This window comes from Saimiri boliviensis, chromosome 2 (assembly GCF_048565385.1).
Source record: "Saimiri boliviensis isolate mSaiBol1 chromosome 2, mSaiBol1.pri, whole genome shotgun sequence".
NCBI lineage: Eukaryota > Metazoa > Chordata > Mammalia > Primates > Cebidae > Saimiri > Saimiri boliviensis.
In genome coordinates, this window is record NC_133450.1 from 159,195,658 (window position 1) to 159,211,286 (window position 15,629).

At 38.4% G+C, this 15,629-nt stretch overlaps 1 protein-coding gene across 1 annotated transcript; it reads right to left on the minus strand.

Moving 5' to 3' along the window:
- Positions 1–1,633: 1,633 nt before the first annotated feature.
- Positions 1,634–6,594, minus strand: RLN1 (relaxin 1). The gene is made up of 2 exons (XM_003928184.4): positions 6,254–6,594; positions 1,634–2,305 (listed from the first exon to the last, which is right to left on the minus strand). Exons 1-2 carry the CDS (start codon positions 6,462–6,464, stop codon positions 1,959–1,961), a joined length of 558 nt encoding a protein of 185 aa, XP_003928233.1. The 5' UTR covers positions 6,465–6,594; the 3' UTR covers positions 1,634–1,958.
- Positions 6,595–15,629: the final 9,035 nt, after the last annotated feature.

Here is a 15,629-nt window from a genome sequence, read left to right on the forward strand (position 1 = left end):
GAATGCATCTATAGATTAACTGTGCCAATGTCTTTTTTGGAAACTTCTCCCTGGACTATCTCAACTCTGGAGGTTATAAGAGCTAGCTATGATTTCTCAATGTCTCTTGCAGGTTGCAGTGTCTGTATGACACAGCTCTTGCCAATACACCATGAGCACAAGTGAGAAGGTTTCTGGAAAAGCCTTTGCATTTCTCTTTCAGGCATTAATCCCTCTTGTTCCTCCTTTCTTTATTGCCTGAAATGCAGACTAAGAGGGAAGCAGCAGCCATCTTGGGACCCACCATGAGGGAGGGAGCATAAGGAGGAAGGCCTCTATGCTAGGCACAGGTGACTGGAAAGTTGGGAGGAGGCTGCTGCTACCACTCAGTGGTTAAACAGCGGGTAGATGCTTATTTACTCCATGGGCCTCTTAGAAGTACTTTTGTAGGGTATTCTGTTATTTACAAAGGACACAGTCCTATTACATATGTATCAATAGGGTAAATGTTTTGAGACATAAATTAAACTTAGAATCATCAGTTTCTCATGACCGTTTTAGGTAGACTTTAGTAGGACTTGAAATATACATTTTAAAGATTGAAGTAATTATTTGCATATTCTTAGCAGACAGTTAACCACAAATTACCTTTGAATCACTCAAAAAGTGGACATACCACCAGAGCTGGTCAATATGGATTCTAATTCAGTGACTGCCTCCATGGATTTTGCGAAGGAGCAGATGTGAAACATGGGCTGGAACAGGATCTGGGTAACAGCCTCCCGAGTCTGGAGGTCCCTCTCTGTTCTATAAGAGCTGTAAGTTTGCTGGACATTGCCCTCATTTCTTCTAGGTTGAAATCTCCATATCAGACAGCACTCTTCCTTGCTTCATCCAAGGTGGCTATCATCTGTGAGGTTTTGCAGTCATTTATGAAGCTTTGCAAGGTGCCCTTGGTGAGGAATGAATAAATCCTAGAGACTTGGTTATTATTAGTCATGTATGGGACTTTGAAATACAGGAATTACTGTCTTCATCTCTTAAATTTGTTTACAGGAGGAGATTTGATGTGATAGAGGAGATTCACTTGTCATTCAGCTGTATTTCTTCTATAAATGCTGGGTAAAATGCATACATATATAACAGACGAAACCAGTAAAATCCTAAGTTGATAACTATGTCGATTTACTTTTCTAACAAGTGTTCATATTACTTCAGTAATTTTGCTTACAGAAATAGTTTGGAAATTCTAAAGAAGTGAACATAAAGTGTGTTCCCTATACTATTTCTTCTGTAACATATGATATGGACTTGTTTGTTCTCTTCTATTTCTATTCATTTTTCTCCTTAAAAATAATTTACTTTTAGGTTTCTTAGACACTAGAACTGAGAACAGAGCCCTAGCTTGAAAAGTACTTGAGTTTCCTTCAGACTATACTAGAAAAAAAATTTTTTAAAAAGAAAAAAAGTACTTCAATTTATATGACCTCAACTAAATTAAATTTGGTTTAGTGTCCAATCTGATTGTTTGCAATGAGTATTTCAATATGACACAAAAACATTTCAAAATCTATTAGGAAAGTTCAAGGTTACTGCTTCATGTATATCCAAGCTAAGAGTTAATATCAATAAAAACATTTTGGTCTATTTCATGTAACTGGTGTTAGGTACTATGTTGTTATTATGTATGGTTAAAGTGGTAAAAGTTTTATTGTAATTTTAAGTTAGCAGCATTAAAAAGAATAACACAACATAATCATTCTGTTAATAAAAAGACAAAAAACTTTTCAGCATAAAAAGTGTCATTTATAAAAAGTACAATCATACGAAGTCTTTTCTTACACATCAAATGAAAAATCAAAACATTAATAAAGATTTCTTAAATTTAAATAATTAATGGGACCTGACAGAAGCATCAGTGAAAATGTCATCAAGAATATGTGTGAATATTAGATGAGATGTGCACAATTAGCTTCAACTCAGCAAAATACAGCAAGAGCTCTTTTGGTACAACCAATTAGGCAACATTGGTCATACAGTGCCAGGGAGAATTGTCTCTTTCTTCGAGAATGAGCATGCAAGCCTAAGTATTTTAGTTCTGAAGGACTGCTATCTGCGGCTTCACTTTGTCTATTGTGAATAATTTTCTTAAATTCTTCAGAGCTAAGATCTGAATCCTTTAATATGGGTACACGTTGTTGTAGCTCTGGTAACAATGACTGCCTCCCAGATGGGGCTGCCTTCAGCTCCTGTGGCAAATTAGCAATTAATTCCGACATCATATTTATGGTTTCTGTATCTTTGCTGTTGAAGGATGGCACAATTTCTGTTAAATTAAAAAAAAAGTGTACATGAGGTCATATTCATGTCAAAGAGCATTCAGGATAACTATGAATGTTTACGTAGAAAAAAGAAAGTATTGCCTCAATATAAACATTGGAACAAAATAAGCAAGTGTCCTAATATCTAAACAACTTAGCTTTCTTACAGTTAGACACCTTCAAGTACCATAATTTTACCAAGGCTCTGCTCTACCCCGTTGGTCCTCTCTCATGTCTCTTCATGATCCCCTCAATGCTTTTATCACAGTACTTTTGACTCTGACATTAATCTGTCATCTTTCTGAAGTCATGTAAGTCATTGAAAATACTCAGTTTGACCACAGTTGTGGTCATTTTTTGGATTCTTCTTAAGCCATTTTCTTCCATTGCTAAGCTATGATTTATGATATTAAGAGTTGTAATAGTAACCCTTGAAAAAGATATTATTTTAAGCTATTGAGTGTTTCATGGTGGCAAGTTACTCCTGGAGGATAAAGTTAGAGGCAGAATTTCCAACAGCTCTGATCTAATTAGCAGGAGAAAGAAGTCTGATGTTCCTCAACTATCTATTTAACAATTTGTCTTCCCCAGAGTATGTACTCCAAATCAATAGTATTTTATATTAAAGAGAGAAGTGGGTTAAAAGAACACTAACCAAAAATCACTGGTTTAAGAAGAGATTCATATTTGCTGTGGTATAAGTGTACTGATTAATATTTTCTGTTTGATATTTGTTCCAAGGCTGTGAATCATGCACTAAGCAAGATTTGTGTGTACCCTAGAAAGGGTGCCTGTTTTTATAAGCAACCCAGTCTGGCCAAATGTGAAGGCTGAGACTTGGGCTGGGAACCTGCTGAACACCCAGCTGACATCTTCCTCCATCTTTGTACCCATTCAGCTCAGTTGAACATTCATGAACTATTTCCATGTCTCTAGCACTGCTAGTTAGGAGATATAATTTTTTTAATGTTTCTTTCACTCAAAAAACTTACAGTGAGCTAAACCCTCTCCTAACCTTAACTATCCTAATTACATAATTTGAGAGTTTTATTTCACAAAGAAATTAAAAACACTGATGGTGTTTAAATTATAGTCTAAACCCAGATCAGGTCTTGCTGCTCTTCTTCCTGGACAGCAAAACTGTCCATTAACAAGGCATTATTCTTGAAGTAATGAAAAGAAAGAGATAAGAGGAGTAAATCTAAGTGTGGGAGGCAGACACCTGGTTAACCACTGATGCCTGCTGATAGAGAAAACCATGTCCCTTCACCTAGACAGCACTAGTTCTGGGGCAGAGCATTTCTTCAGTTTTGTAGCAAGAGACTCAGTTGTTCTCCTTTTAGCCCACAACAAACTTCAACAGTTGGAGTTTGACAGAAGAATTAAAAAAAAAAAAAATTTGTCTTTCTTCCTAACACTCCCCCTCATTCACATTCTGAACTGGAAATGACAGATGAGAATTTATATCATTTTTGGTTAAATAAGAGGTTTTGGTATTTTCTGTCAGTAAGACATCCTAAGTTTAATTCAATTTAATTTCCTCATAAAATTCACATATATTTTTCAGTCTTTAATATCTCTTTGCTCCAACCTAAACTTTCTGTAGCTGGGCCTTATTAAATGCTGAGAAAAGCTGATGGTGATTTTCTATATACTTAAAGCCAGTTAAATGAATCAACCAAAACAGTCATAGCTTGTATTAAGTTTATTCATAGGCTGTGTGTTTTGTACTCTTTTATTAAATTATATTTTAAACCTGTTTTGAAATAGTTCATAATCCATAACACTTTTAGCTATGGAACCTAGGATCAGAGAAAATATTCTGTCTGAATTCATATAAATACCCTTAATTCACTGTATTATGGATGCAAATCTCACTAAAATAGGCCTCTTACGGTTTAAAGTATATCTTATTTTTAAAAGGGATGCAGTGAATATTACTTTGGCACACATTGTAGGATAAAATGATTAGCTAACAGTGTAATAATGTGAAAGCAAATAGCAATTACCTAACAGTGGAAGTCTGAAAACTCATAGGAATCACAAATCACATGTACTTCCTACCTAGTAATGGTAAACATTTATCTTACTCCCATCTGCAGGCAATATTTTCTTAGATTACTTTCAGTTTAATTATACTGCATAGCAATAAAGAAAATTCTTTAAAAATACTTTAAAATCTCATGTCTCTTGTAAGGAAATACAAATATAGCCAAATATCTATATATAAATGTGCTCAGTGAACTATTTTCAGCAACAATTTAGAAATAAACTATATATCCCCCAAAGAACGTTTAAGTATATGTGGCAGATTTATGATAAAATACTACACAGAAATTTTAAATTATGTTTTAGGATAATAGCAATGTGGGAAACTGCTCAAAGTATAATGCTGAGTGAAAATTCAAAAGATATACCTATCCAAATGTTAACATTTCTTTCCACTTGTTTAATATAATTTCATTTTCTCATAAAATTCACATATATTTTTCAGTCTTTAATATCTACATGTGCTTCTCATTTTTCTCCCTTCATTAATGTACATTTTTGTCTTTAATATGAGCATTACTACTTTTATAGTCAGAAAACGTGGAATAATAAAGCAAATGCAATGCAATCTGGTCTTCTCTACTTTGAATCAGTAAATTCCTAGACTTTGTGGTACTTTTGTACTAATGTTATACAAAAGTCATGTAAAAGTTGCCATTAAATCGAACTCTAACAAACAATGTAGAAAAGTAAATAACTTTAGAACTATACTTTAAATCTCGTAAGAGTAAATATATTTACATTCGAGTCATTTATATACAGCATATGCATATAGCCTATAAAATTTAATTGTGGTTTATCATAAATTACATGTCATATTAATATAAAACACGTTATTGTTGCAAATTGAGGTTACCTTCTCCGAATTTAATATGATCCATTACACTTTTCAGGCTAGTATACCTCTATGAGTTTTCACTGCTACTTTATAAACACAAAAATATTTTTAAAAGCCATTCTAGAATGAGCTGTACCCAACTCTAAGATCTTGCTTTTAAAGCAAACCCACTGCAGCTTCCAAATGCTTTAAAGCATCAATAGGGTCTTCAGCTATGATGGTCTGAAGGCCTGCTTCACTCGTCTCTGGTCCTCTTAAGTTTCTCTTGTAGGCATTCAAGCCTTGCCTTGCCTTTGCCTTGCCTTTGCCTTGCCTTTGCCTTGCCTTGCCTTGCCTTTGCCTTACCTTGCCTTGCCTTGCCTTGCCTTGCCTTGCCTTGCCTTGCCTTGCCTTGCCTTTCCATCCCATCCCCTCTCTCGCAAATGAACTTTAATACTCACATCAAAGAAGTGGGAGGCCAGACTCTTTCCTTTGGAATTTGTTTTGTTTTGTTTTAAAGAACATTTCCAATGGCATAAGCCACAGCCCAACTTTTGGACGAGGAGAGTCATTAAGTGTAAGGCCCTTCCCATCTTTCCATTACCGGACCGTCACAGAGACCTCAGAGTGCTGCCCCCTCCTACGGTGCTTAAACAGGCTTGATAACCAGCGCACCACCTCAGTGTTTACCCCCTTTCCTCTCAATCCGAGATGCCCTGTCCTGGTGCCCCCACCAGCACGCCCGCTGTCTGGTCGCCCGGCACCTTCTCTGACGCTTCCCCTTCCTTTCCACCCTGTCGCTCTGGCTGCCTGGTGGGAAAGGCACCAAGGAACTCAGGTGAAGCAGCTTCCTATTCTCAGTGCTTTCCCTCCCTCTGGGGAGAGTCCCAGGGAGACTGTTTGAATAAAATCAAATGGCAAAGAAAAAGCCCAAACTTTAAAAAAACAGCCGCGGCGGAGTACGAGCTGAGCACTGGAAGCCAATGAGATCTCGAGCCGGGTGTGCGGGCCGCCGTTCCGATTGGGCAGCCGCCGGAGACTAACCAATGGGAAGTGCGGGAAGGCCGGGAGGGTCGGGAGCTCTCACCTGTCACTAGTTTAGGTTGCGGAGTAGCATCTTGTCGGCTCAGAACCCTTTTGCCCACGGTGCTCGTGCCGCAAGCGTCGATCTGCGCGCGAACTAACTCTCGGCCGCATACTTTAATAACGTCGTCCTTCTCGTTGGCCGCGACTGGTCTGAAAATTTGGTTCAGGAGTAAACAGACTCCTAGCAGGTGGAACAAGAGCAGGCGAGGCATCCTGGCCCTGGTCGCTCCTGGAGGTCTGGGCGTTGCTGCCTCTCGGGTCTGCAGCTGCTGTGGCCTACAGACCTGGACCTGTGTGCCTGTCCCCGGCTTTTGGCTGCTTTCCCTACTTGGCTCAACAAGTCTTTTATATATCCCTTGGGCTATTACTCAGCTTTTAAGGCAAGAGTGCCGGCTCCACCCCTTTCCTAACCTCCTCCACAGAATTTTCTCCCCCAGCTCTTTTCACCGTCTCTGCCTTTCCTTCATTTGCCCATCCCTCTGTCCTTGGCCCTTTTACGGTTGTATTTTTCTCCCTTTTGTTGCCCTCAAACAATTGTGTATATTTAGATAAAGTTATTTTAGATATGAAGCTTTTCCTTTTACATACACAGAAATAAATTTGAGATCGCCCATATTTTTACACCCCAGTTTTCCAGAGTGAACATTTGCCAAAACCCTTATAACTTAAATAAGATTATCGTTAGATTAGCTTATAAATTGGATTAATGAGTATGGTGTTGGGCATATCAATCCATAAGAATATAATGGATAAATGAATAAATTGTTGATGAGAGGGAAAACTGATGACTCTTAATCTGAATCCAGATAAAAACATTTAAATCCCCAGTAACATCATTTGAGGCTTGTGCAGTAATGTCTTTAATTTACAACACAATTTCTCCCATTTCCTTCCATTCTCTGGGAGAAGTTAGATTGTAACTAGTTATCTGAATATTTTAATTTAAAATTCTACTCTGCATCTCTACAGACTAGAAAACACTCCACACACACACACACACACACACACACACACACACACACACAGTGGGGTGGGGGGAAGCAGTGGAAATCCCACAACCCCAGAAAGAATAACAAATTATAGCACAGATATGTTTGTATGTTTGTTTGTTTGTTTACTGTATTTTGTGTTTGCCGTACCTGTAAGAAGTGATTTTTTTTTTACCACCATCTAACGTTTTAAAGATCCACACACTTCTAGATAATATGTTTAGTAGAAAACTCTTCTAGTTATACATTTTTAGTACAAACAGGTTCATTTTAAAAAATAACTTGCTTGTGTTCATAATATACTCAGATTAGTTCAGCTCCACCAGATAAACTGGAGACATGCAGGAAGTTAGGGTATCTTTGAAATAAAGTAATAACAATCTTTAGTTACATAAATATGGAATAAAATAATTCTAATTTCTAGATTGCTGCTGATTTTCAGTAGGCCCACTTAGTATTGGTCAAATGCCAAGCAATGTGTAATTCTTCAAAAAATACCTGACCAAAGCTATGAGATGGTCAGAAGCAATGCTTTCAAATGGATTTTCACTAAAACACAGTCTGAGAGAGGTTTCTCAAAACTGAGGTTTGAAAATATTGTTGTGGGTTGTCAGTCCTTGTAAAAACAATCCACGTGCAAGGCTGTACTCCAAAGTAATTACTTGTTAAAAATGTAAATTTCCAGGGATTTTGTTGTTTTTGGGGTTTTCTTTGAGCAGTTTGGCTCTTGTCACCCAAGCTGGAGTGCAATGGCACGATCTTGGCTCACTGCAACCTCCACCTCCCAGGTTCAAACGATTCTCCTGCCTCAGCCTCCCAAGTAGCTGAGATTACAGGCTTCTGCCACCACACCTGGCTAGTTTTTGTATTTTTAGTAGAGACAGGGTTTCATCATGTGGGACAAGCTGGTCTCGAACTCCTGATATAGGAGGTGATCCACCCCCCTCAGCCTCCCAAAGTGTTCAGGGATGTTTTGTTTTTTTATGTTGTCTACATGGCTTTATTGGGTCCCTAAAACCATCCAGTACAGTGGCCACTTTCCCATTTTACAGAAAGAAGAAACAGATTGAGAGTCATCATGCACTTATCCAGGGTAATTTTGGTTAGCACATGTGCCAGATGTGGGCTTACCCTACTACTAAGGGTCACAGGCAGTGCAAGGTTCAGTCTTTACAGGCACAGCTAAAAGGCATTTCATGTCCTTTAAATAAAAAGGAAAACTTTTTAAGGAGAAACAATAAATACATCCATGCATACAGCTGTCAGGTGCTGGAGCTGGGGATTCCAACCCATGTCTACTATATTCCAAAGTCCCCTTTCTGATTCAAAACATAAGCCTTGTTTCTCCTTTCTTTTATTCCTGAAGCAGACACAGAAAGGGAGGTGAAGAGCCATCTTGGGACCATGGGGTGTGGAGCATAAAGAGGAAGGTCTACATGCTTAGACACAGCTGCCTGGGAGGGTGCGAGTAGCCTGCTGGCATCATTGAGGAGCTAAATGGGGTTGGATGCTTTTTCTCATAGGCTCTTGTAAGTAACTGTTCAAGGGTTTTCTGTTATTTACTATATCCTGAGATATAGATAGATAGAGATACGTATATGTGTGCGTGTATATATATGCAGAATACATTTTTATTAAGAAATAAACTTACAGGCATCAGTTTCCTATGAGAGTTTTAGGCACACTTTAGCAGCACTTGAATTAGATATTCTACAGATTAAAGTGATTATTTGAGTGTTTATACTAGATGATTTACCACAGGAAATCTTTGTACCACTGAAAGAGGAGTCATATATTAAAAAGCAGTGAATACAGCTTCTGGGTCCAGGACCCCTGCCTCCATGGATTTTGTGGAGGACAGGATGAAGTATGTGGGTCGGGATGGGGTCTGAAGAGTTGCCTTCTGCATCTGGGGGTGCATCTTTGTCTTGTCCGAGTTGCATGTTTCTTGGGCATTGCCCTCATTCTGTGTTGGAATCTCCATTTCATAGAGCCCTCCTTTCGGCTTTGTCCCAGATGGCCTCTGAGCTTCTACAGCCCCGTATTAAATTCCCTTGCTTGTGGCCTTCTACCTGCCCCATCTTCCATTCCCGACTTTGTCTATTAGAGCTTGGCCAACAGTTCTAAGAGAAACTTCTTTTTTTTTTTTTTTTTTTTTTTTAAAGATATAAAAGTCTGCTCTTTTATATTTTACCACTAATCTCTTTTCCTAGCTTTGTTTGTATTTTCTACCAAATGCTTTTTTTCTCTGATCTGTCAACAACAGGCAACTCATACCTGATTCCAATGACAGTCAGTGCTACACTGGATTTGTTTTTGTTTCAATTTTTTTTAATTATTATTTCATTGAGATTTGGAGAAGGAGAGGTAAATGCTTTTATTCAGGCCTCCTGAATGAGAAATCGGTGCTGACTCCCCCCAGGTGCCTTTGGAACTGCTCCAGATGTTTATGCTTTCCTTTCAGGTTATCGTAGTTCTTTATCAGAAGAGTCAAACAAGAAATGAAGGGATGTCGTGATCTTCAAAAAGTCTTCTTCTCAGCAAACTGCTGGAAACACGTTGGTCAAGAGATTAGGAAAGATAAGTAACTTCGTTAGTTTTTTCCTCATTTCTTACTTCTACTCAAGTAATACCGTATGTACTGAGAGAATGTTCAGAAAGAATCACCCCTGGCCAGACCTGATGGCCCCAGTAATCATCATGCAGGCCCCAGAGAAATTGAAAAACAAAAACAAAACAGTAAGATGTCACTGTTTGCTTTTATTGTGGTTTGTGGTTTTACTGTTATGCTGGGCATTGGCTCTCACATGTGATCCCCAGTTTGACCATATAATCCAGCCATTGCCAAAAGCCACACGTGGAACATCACAAGGGACCCCTGAGCCTGGCTCCTCCATCAAAATTTGGTTTAAAATTAATGTCAAGGCATCAAGGGTTGATCTGTGGTATAAGGCCTAAAATTAATCCCAATATTATGGGCTGCCTTGGCATCTGGTAAGACTGGGAAGGCCTCACATGGCCTGACCACAAGTTTCCCTCCTCACTCTGCTCCTGCAAACAACGCTCCACGTCAAGAGAACCAGACACAGATCCTGCTTATTCTTTTTTTCTCTTTTCTTTTCTTTTTTTTAAAGACGGGGTTTCACCATGTTGGTCAGGCTGGTTTGAACTCCCGACCTCAGGTGATCCGCCCGCCTTGGCCTCCAAAGTGCTTGGATTACAGGCGTGAGCCGCCACACCCAGCCAGTTCCTGCTTATTCTTGAAGAGCGAGTTTCAGTTCTCTGCCAGCCCTGGAATTATTCAAAGAAGCCAGTCACATCCTTTCATGGTAACCAGGGGTCACCTAACTCTTTTGCTACTACAAAGCCTGCCTCACATGGCCCGTCTTACTAAGTTTGTTCCCAACTGCAACCCCCATGTGGCCCTGCATGTCATTTAGTGTCCTTGTCCTCCACCCTGTAAGTCTATGTAATTAATAAATTTTTGTCATTTTCATTAGGCCAGTGTCACTTGCCATATGTTTAGCCATGTGCGTTATTCTAAGGCAGGAATCCCTCCTGCTCCAACAGGGTTAATAGGAGGTGATTAAAACAACCAGGTACTACAACAGATCTCCTCCTCTTCGTTCCTAGAGAAACAGAGGAGTCAGTTCAGACTGTATAACGTGCTCTATGATTCTCAGGATCTCTTTGCTATCTCTTCCCATATCCCTTTTCACTCTGCTTAGTGTTGATAGAAAGTCAAGTCTCTCTGATGCAGAAATCATGATCTCTTTGTAACCCCTTTAGTTGTTTCCCATTACCCCCAGCATGTAGTCTAAACTTCAGCTGACTTTAATATTGCCTCTTCCTGTCATCTCTTCAGCAGCATTTTCCTTTCCCTCTTCCATAACCCAGTCCTTAGTCCTACTGACTCACTGGCAGTTCCATTGGCCTTGCCACTTTGTTTTTCCCTGTTCCTCCTCTGCCTCTTTTTGCTTATTTTCTTTTCAAAAGCAGATCAGGCATTAACTACATGATGGATCTTTTGCTAACCATCTCTTCCACACTCAGCACCCCCATCCCAGTCCCTCTACAGCAGGCGTCCCCAAACTTTTTACACAGGGGGCCAGTTCACTGTCCCTCAGACTGTTGGAGGGCTGCCACATACTGTGCTCCTCTCACTGACCACCAATGAAAGAAGAGCCCCTTCCTGAAGTGCAGCGGGGGGCCGGATAAATGGCCTCAGGGGGCCGCAGTTTGGGGACGCCTGCTCTACAGTCTGTTCCTTCTATCACAGCACTCACAACTCTTTACTTGTAGGTCTTTTCTACTAGACTGTGAGCTCTTTTTGGGCAGTGACAAGCACACAGTGGCTGCTCAACACATCTTGTTTGAAGGAAATTTATAGATCTCATAATGAGGTGTGGCAACTTCCCTGGCGGTTGTGGGTAGAGGAATGGGAACAACTAGTAGGTCCTGGCTACAGAGTAGAAAATTCACTGAGTTCCCAGATTACTAGAACTAGGGAAGGGCAGAGCCCCTGTAATTAAAGATCCTGTGACGCACAGTGAGGAGATCCAGCTGCCACAGGAGCACCAATTTTGGAGTGAGTCATATCTTTGAGGATGGGGAGTGGAGTAGTTGTGATGGATAAAAGAGGAATCCACAGGATTGTGGATAAGAGAGCAAGGAGCAGGAAGCAGGAGGAATATCTTAATTGGGCTAAGGTCTAAGGAAGCAGGGTTTTAGAGAGGGCTTGGGGTTATCAAGCGCAATCATGCCTAATCCCTCCCTCCACCAGTTTTCGCACCCTGTTTAGTTCTGGACTTAGGTAGAGAAGGTTAGCTGCTTTAGCTCTTGCACTCTTTCCACCCTAGAAAGAGAACAAAACCAGGAGATTCTTGTGTGTGAAGTTGTGTTTGTGTGTGGGACTTTTTGCTTTCAGTAATTTCATACCCTTCCTCCCTAAACCTCTTCCCTATACCTTCACCAAAACAAGTTTCACAGGATTTGGAATCTATATTTGTTTCCTAGAAAAAAACTAACATTCCAATGAAGTCCCATTCCTATCTCTTCCCTGCTAGGGTGACTGATCTTTCAGATCCCCTGTCACTCATGGCTCCCATTCCCAATTGTGCATGGCTTTAATTGAACCTTTAATGTTATTACCTTTTCTCTCCTTTCTTAACATATCAGTTATAACTCTTTTTGAACTATTTTTAGAGGTTGCCCAAGAATTTGCAATATACATTTACAACTAATCCAAGCACACTTTCAAATAACACTATCTTACTTCACTGCAGTACAAGTGTCTTATAATAAAAAATAATTATAATTCCTCCCTTCCTTTTCTTGTATCATCACTGTCATTCATTTCATTTAAAAATAACATATACTAAGATATATACAAGCATACATAAGCTAATACATTGTTTCAACCATTTTGAACAAAGTGTTCTGTTTTATCAATTAAAAATAAGAAAAATGAAAATTTTTTTTACCTTCACTTATTCCTTCTCTGATATGCTTCCTTTCTTGATTTAGATCTGAGTGTTTGCTCCAGAAAGTCCCACTTTCAGAAACAAATGTGATTCTAGCAGGAGCTAGATCTCAGTCCAAGATTTCACCATGAGCTCACTCTAAGATGACAGGCCATCACCTGACTCAGATAATTGCTTCTTGACATACCATAACCTGCAACAATGTGAAATCTCTAAGGTTAGGAAGAACTGAAGATTGGACCAACAACAGGAGTAACTGAAGGCCCAAACCAAGATATTTTGAAGAATGTATTGCACACATACAAGATGAGAGTGTTGAGGAGCGTGTATGTATGTGCATGGGCAGGCATGTGATGGGAGGAAGGATAAAAGCCTCACTGGAACTAATGTAGCTGGTAGGGAAAACATCTGGGGTTCTAATTGAACACATTATTTAAGAATATAATTTTTAAGTTGACCTTTATTTTTAAAATTTACATCTTTACTTTTTAAAATTCACAAAATTGTATACATTTATTGTGTACAACGTGATGTTTTGAAACATGTACACATTGTGCAATGGCAAGATCAAGGTAATTAACATATGCATCACCTCATTCTTACCATTTTTTTGTGGAGAAAACATAAAATCAATTCTCTTAGCATTTTTATAGAATATAGTACATTGTTGTTTACCATAAACATGATGTACAGTAGATTTCTTAAGCATATTTCTCATTTCTAAAGGAAATTTTTTGTCCTTTGACTAACATCTTGCCTATTCCCTCACCTATCAACCCCTGGTAACCACCATTCTAATCTGCTTCTATGAGTTCACTTACGAGTGAGATTATGCAGTATTTGTGTTTCTCTGCCTGGCTTATTTCACTTAACATAATGTCTTTCAGGTTAATCTGCATTGTTGCAAATTACAGGATCTTCTTCTTCTTTAAGGCTAAATCGTATTCCATAGTGTATGTATACCACATTTTCTTCATGCATTCATCAGTTAATGGATGCTTAGGTTGATTACATACCTTGGCTACTGTGAACAATGCTGAAGTGAACATGGAAGTGCAGATATATCTCTGACATACTTATTTCATATCCTTTGGAGGTATACTCCATAGTTGGATTGCTGGATCATATAGTTCTATTTTTAATTTTTTGGGGAACCCCCCATACTGTTTTCCATAAAGGCCATAATAATTTACATTTCCAACAGTGTGAAAGGGATCCTTTTTATCCATACCCTCACCAATACTTGTTATTTTTTGTCTTTTTATAATACCCACTCTAAAAAAACATAAGGTTGTATTTCTTCTCATTTTGGTTTCAGTGAGACTGTTTTCTTGATTTCTTTTTTTGGATAGTTGTGTTGTTAGTGTATAGAAATGCTTTGAATTTTCATACATTGCTGTTATATCCTGCAACTCTAAACAATGTATTAGTTCTGATTGTTTTTGGTGGATTATTTAGGATGTTCTATATATAAGATCATTTTGTCTGCAATCAGAGACAATTTAACCTCTTCATTTCTGATTTTTATTATTTTTATTTCTTTATCTTGCCTACTTATTTAAGCTAGACTTCCAGTAGTGTGTTGAAAAATGTGGTGGAAGTGGGCATACTTGACTTATTCCTGATCTTAAAGAAAAAGGTTTCAAACTTCCACCACTGAGTAGGATGTTAGCTATATGCTGTCATATATGGCCTTTATTGTACCAGGGTACATTTTTCTATACCTAATCTGTTGTGAGTTTTTATCATGCAAGCATGATGAATTTTGTTGAGTACTCTTTTTTTGCATCTATTTAGATGATTATATTGTTTTTGTCCTTCATGATGTTAATGTGGTATGGCACATTTATAGATTTAGATGTATTGAACTACTGCAAGGATAAAAGCCACTTGATCATGACAAATTATCCTTTAATTGTGCTGTTGAATTTGGTTTGCTAGTATCTTATTGAGAATTTTTGTATGTCTGTTAATCAGGGTATTGGCCTTTACTTTTTTAAATTGTAGTGTCCTTGTCTGACTTCAGGTTCATGGAACTGCTGGCCTTGTAAAATAAACTGAAAAGTGTATTCTCTTTTTCAGTTATTTGTAAGAGTTTTTAGAAGGATTGGTATTAGTTTTTCCTAAGCTTGAATTCATCAGTGAAGCCATTTGGTCCTGAGATTTTCTTTGATGAGAGACTTTTTATAGTGATTCAATCTCCTTGCTCATTATTGGCCTGTTTGGATGTTATATTAATATTTCTTCATGATTCTTTAACTTGGTAAGTTGTATGTGTCTCAGTATTTCTCGATGTTTTCTAGGATATCCAGTTTTTGAAAAGTAATTGTCCATAGCAGCTTGTTACAATCTTTTGTATTTCTGTGTTATTGATTATAAAGTATCATTTTTAATGCCTAATTTTATTTAGGTAGTCTCTCTTTTGTTCTTAGTGTAGCTAAGATTTATCAATTTTATCTCTTAAAAAACCCAGCTCTAAGTTTTATGAATCTTTTCCACTGTCTTCTATTCTCTATTTTATTTATTTCTGCTCTGATCTGTATTATTTTCTTCCTTATGCCCACTTTTGGCTTAGTTTCTTCTTTTTTTCTAGTTCCTTGAGATGTAAGTTAGGTTGCTTATTTGGGATCTTTCTTTTTTTCTTAATGCAAGCCTTTATTGTTATAAACTTTCTTCTTAGAATTGCTTTTGCTGAAGAAGAAGAGGTGAGAACAACCTAAGGACTGACCACAGCCCACGCACCGCTGCATCCCATGCTCAACACCTACTACTCACCACTATCGCCACCTCCACCATGCTCTCGAGAAACTCTGAAGGGGATGATAAAGGAGATAAAGTCAAAGTGAGGGAAGAACCACAGAGAAGATCTGCAGGGTAGTCAGCTAAACCTGATCCTACAAAGCCA

Coding starts and splice junctions, on each gene's coding strand:
- RLN1 (XM_003928184.4), bottom strand. CDS start 6,464: ATGCCTCGCCTGCTCTTGTTCCACCTGCTAGGAGTCTGTTTACTCCTG. Junction 2,306..6,253: donor GCAACCTAAACTAGTGACAG/GTGAGAGCTCCC, acceptor TTAATTTAACAG/AAATTGTGCCATCCTTCAAC.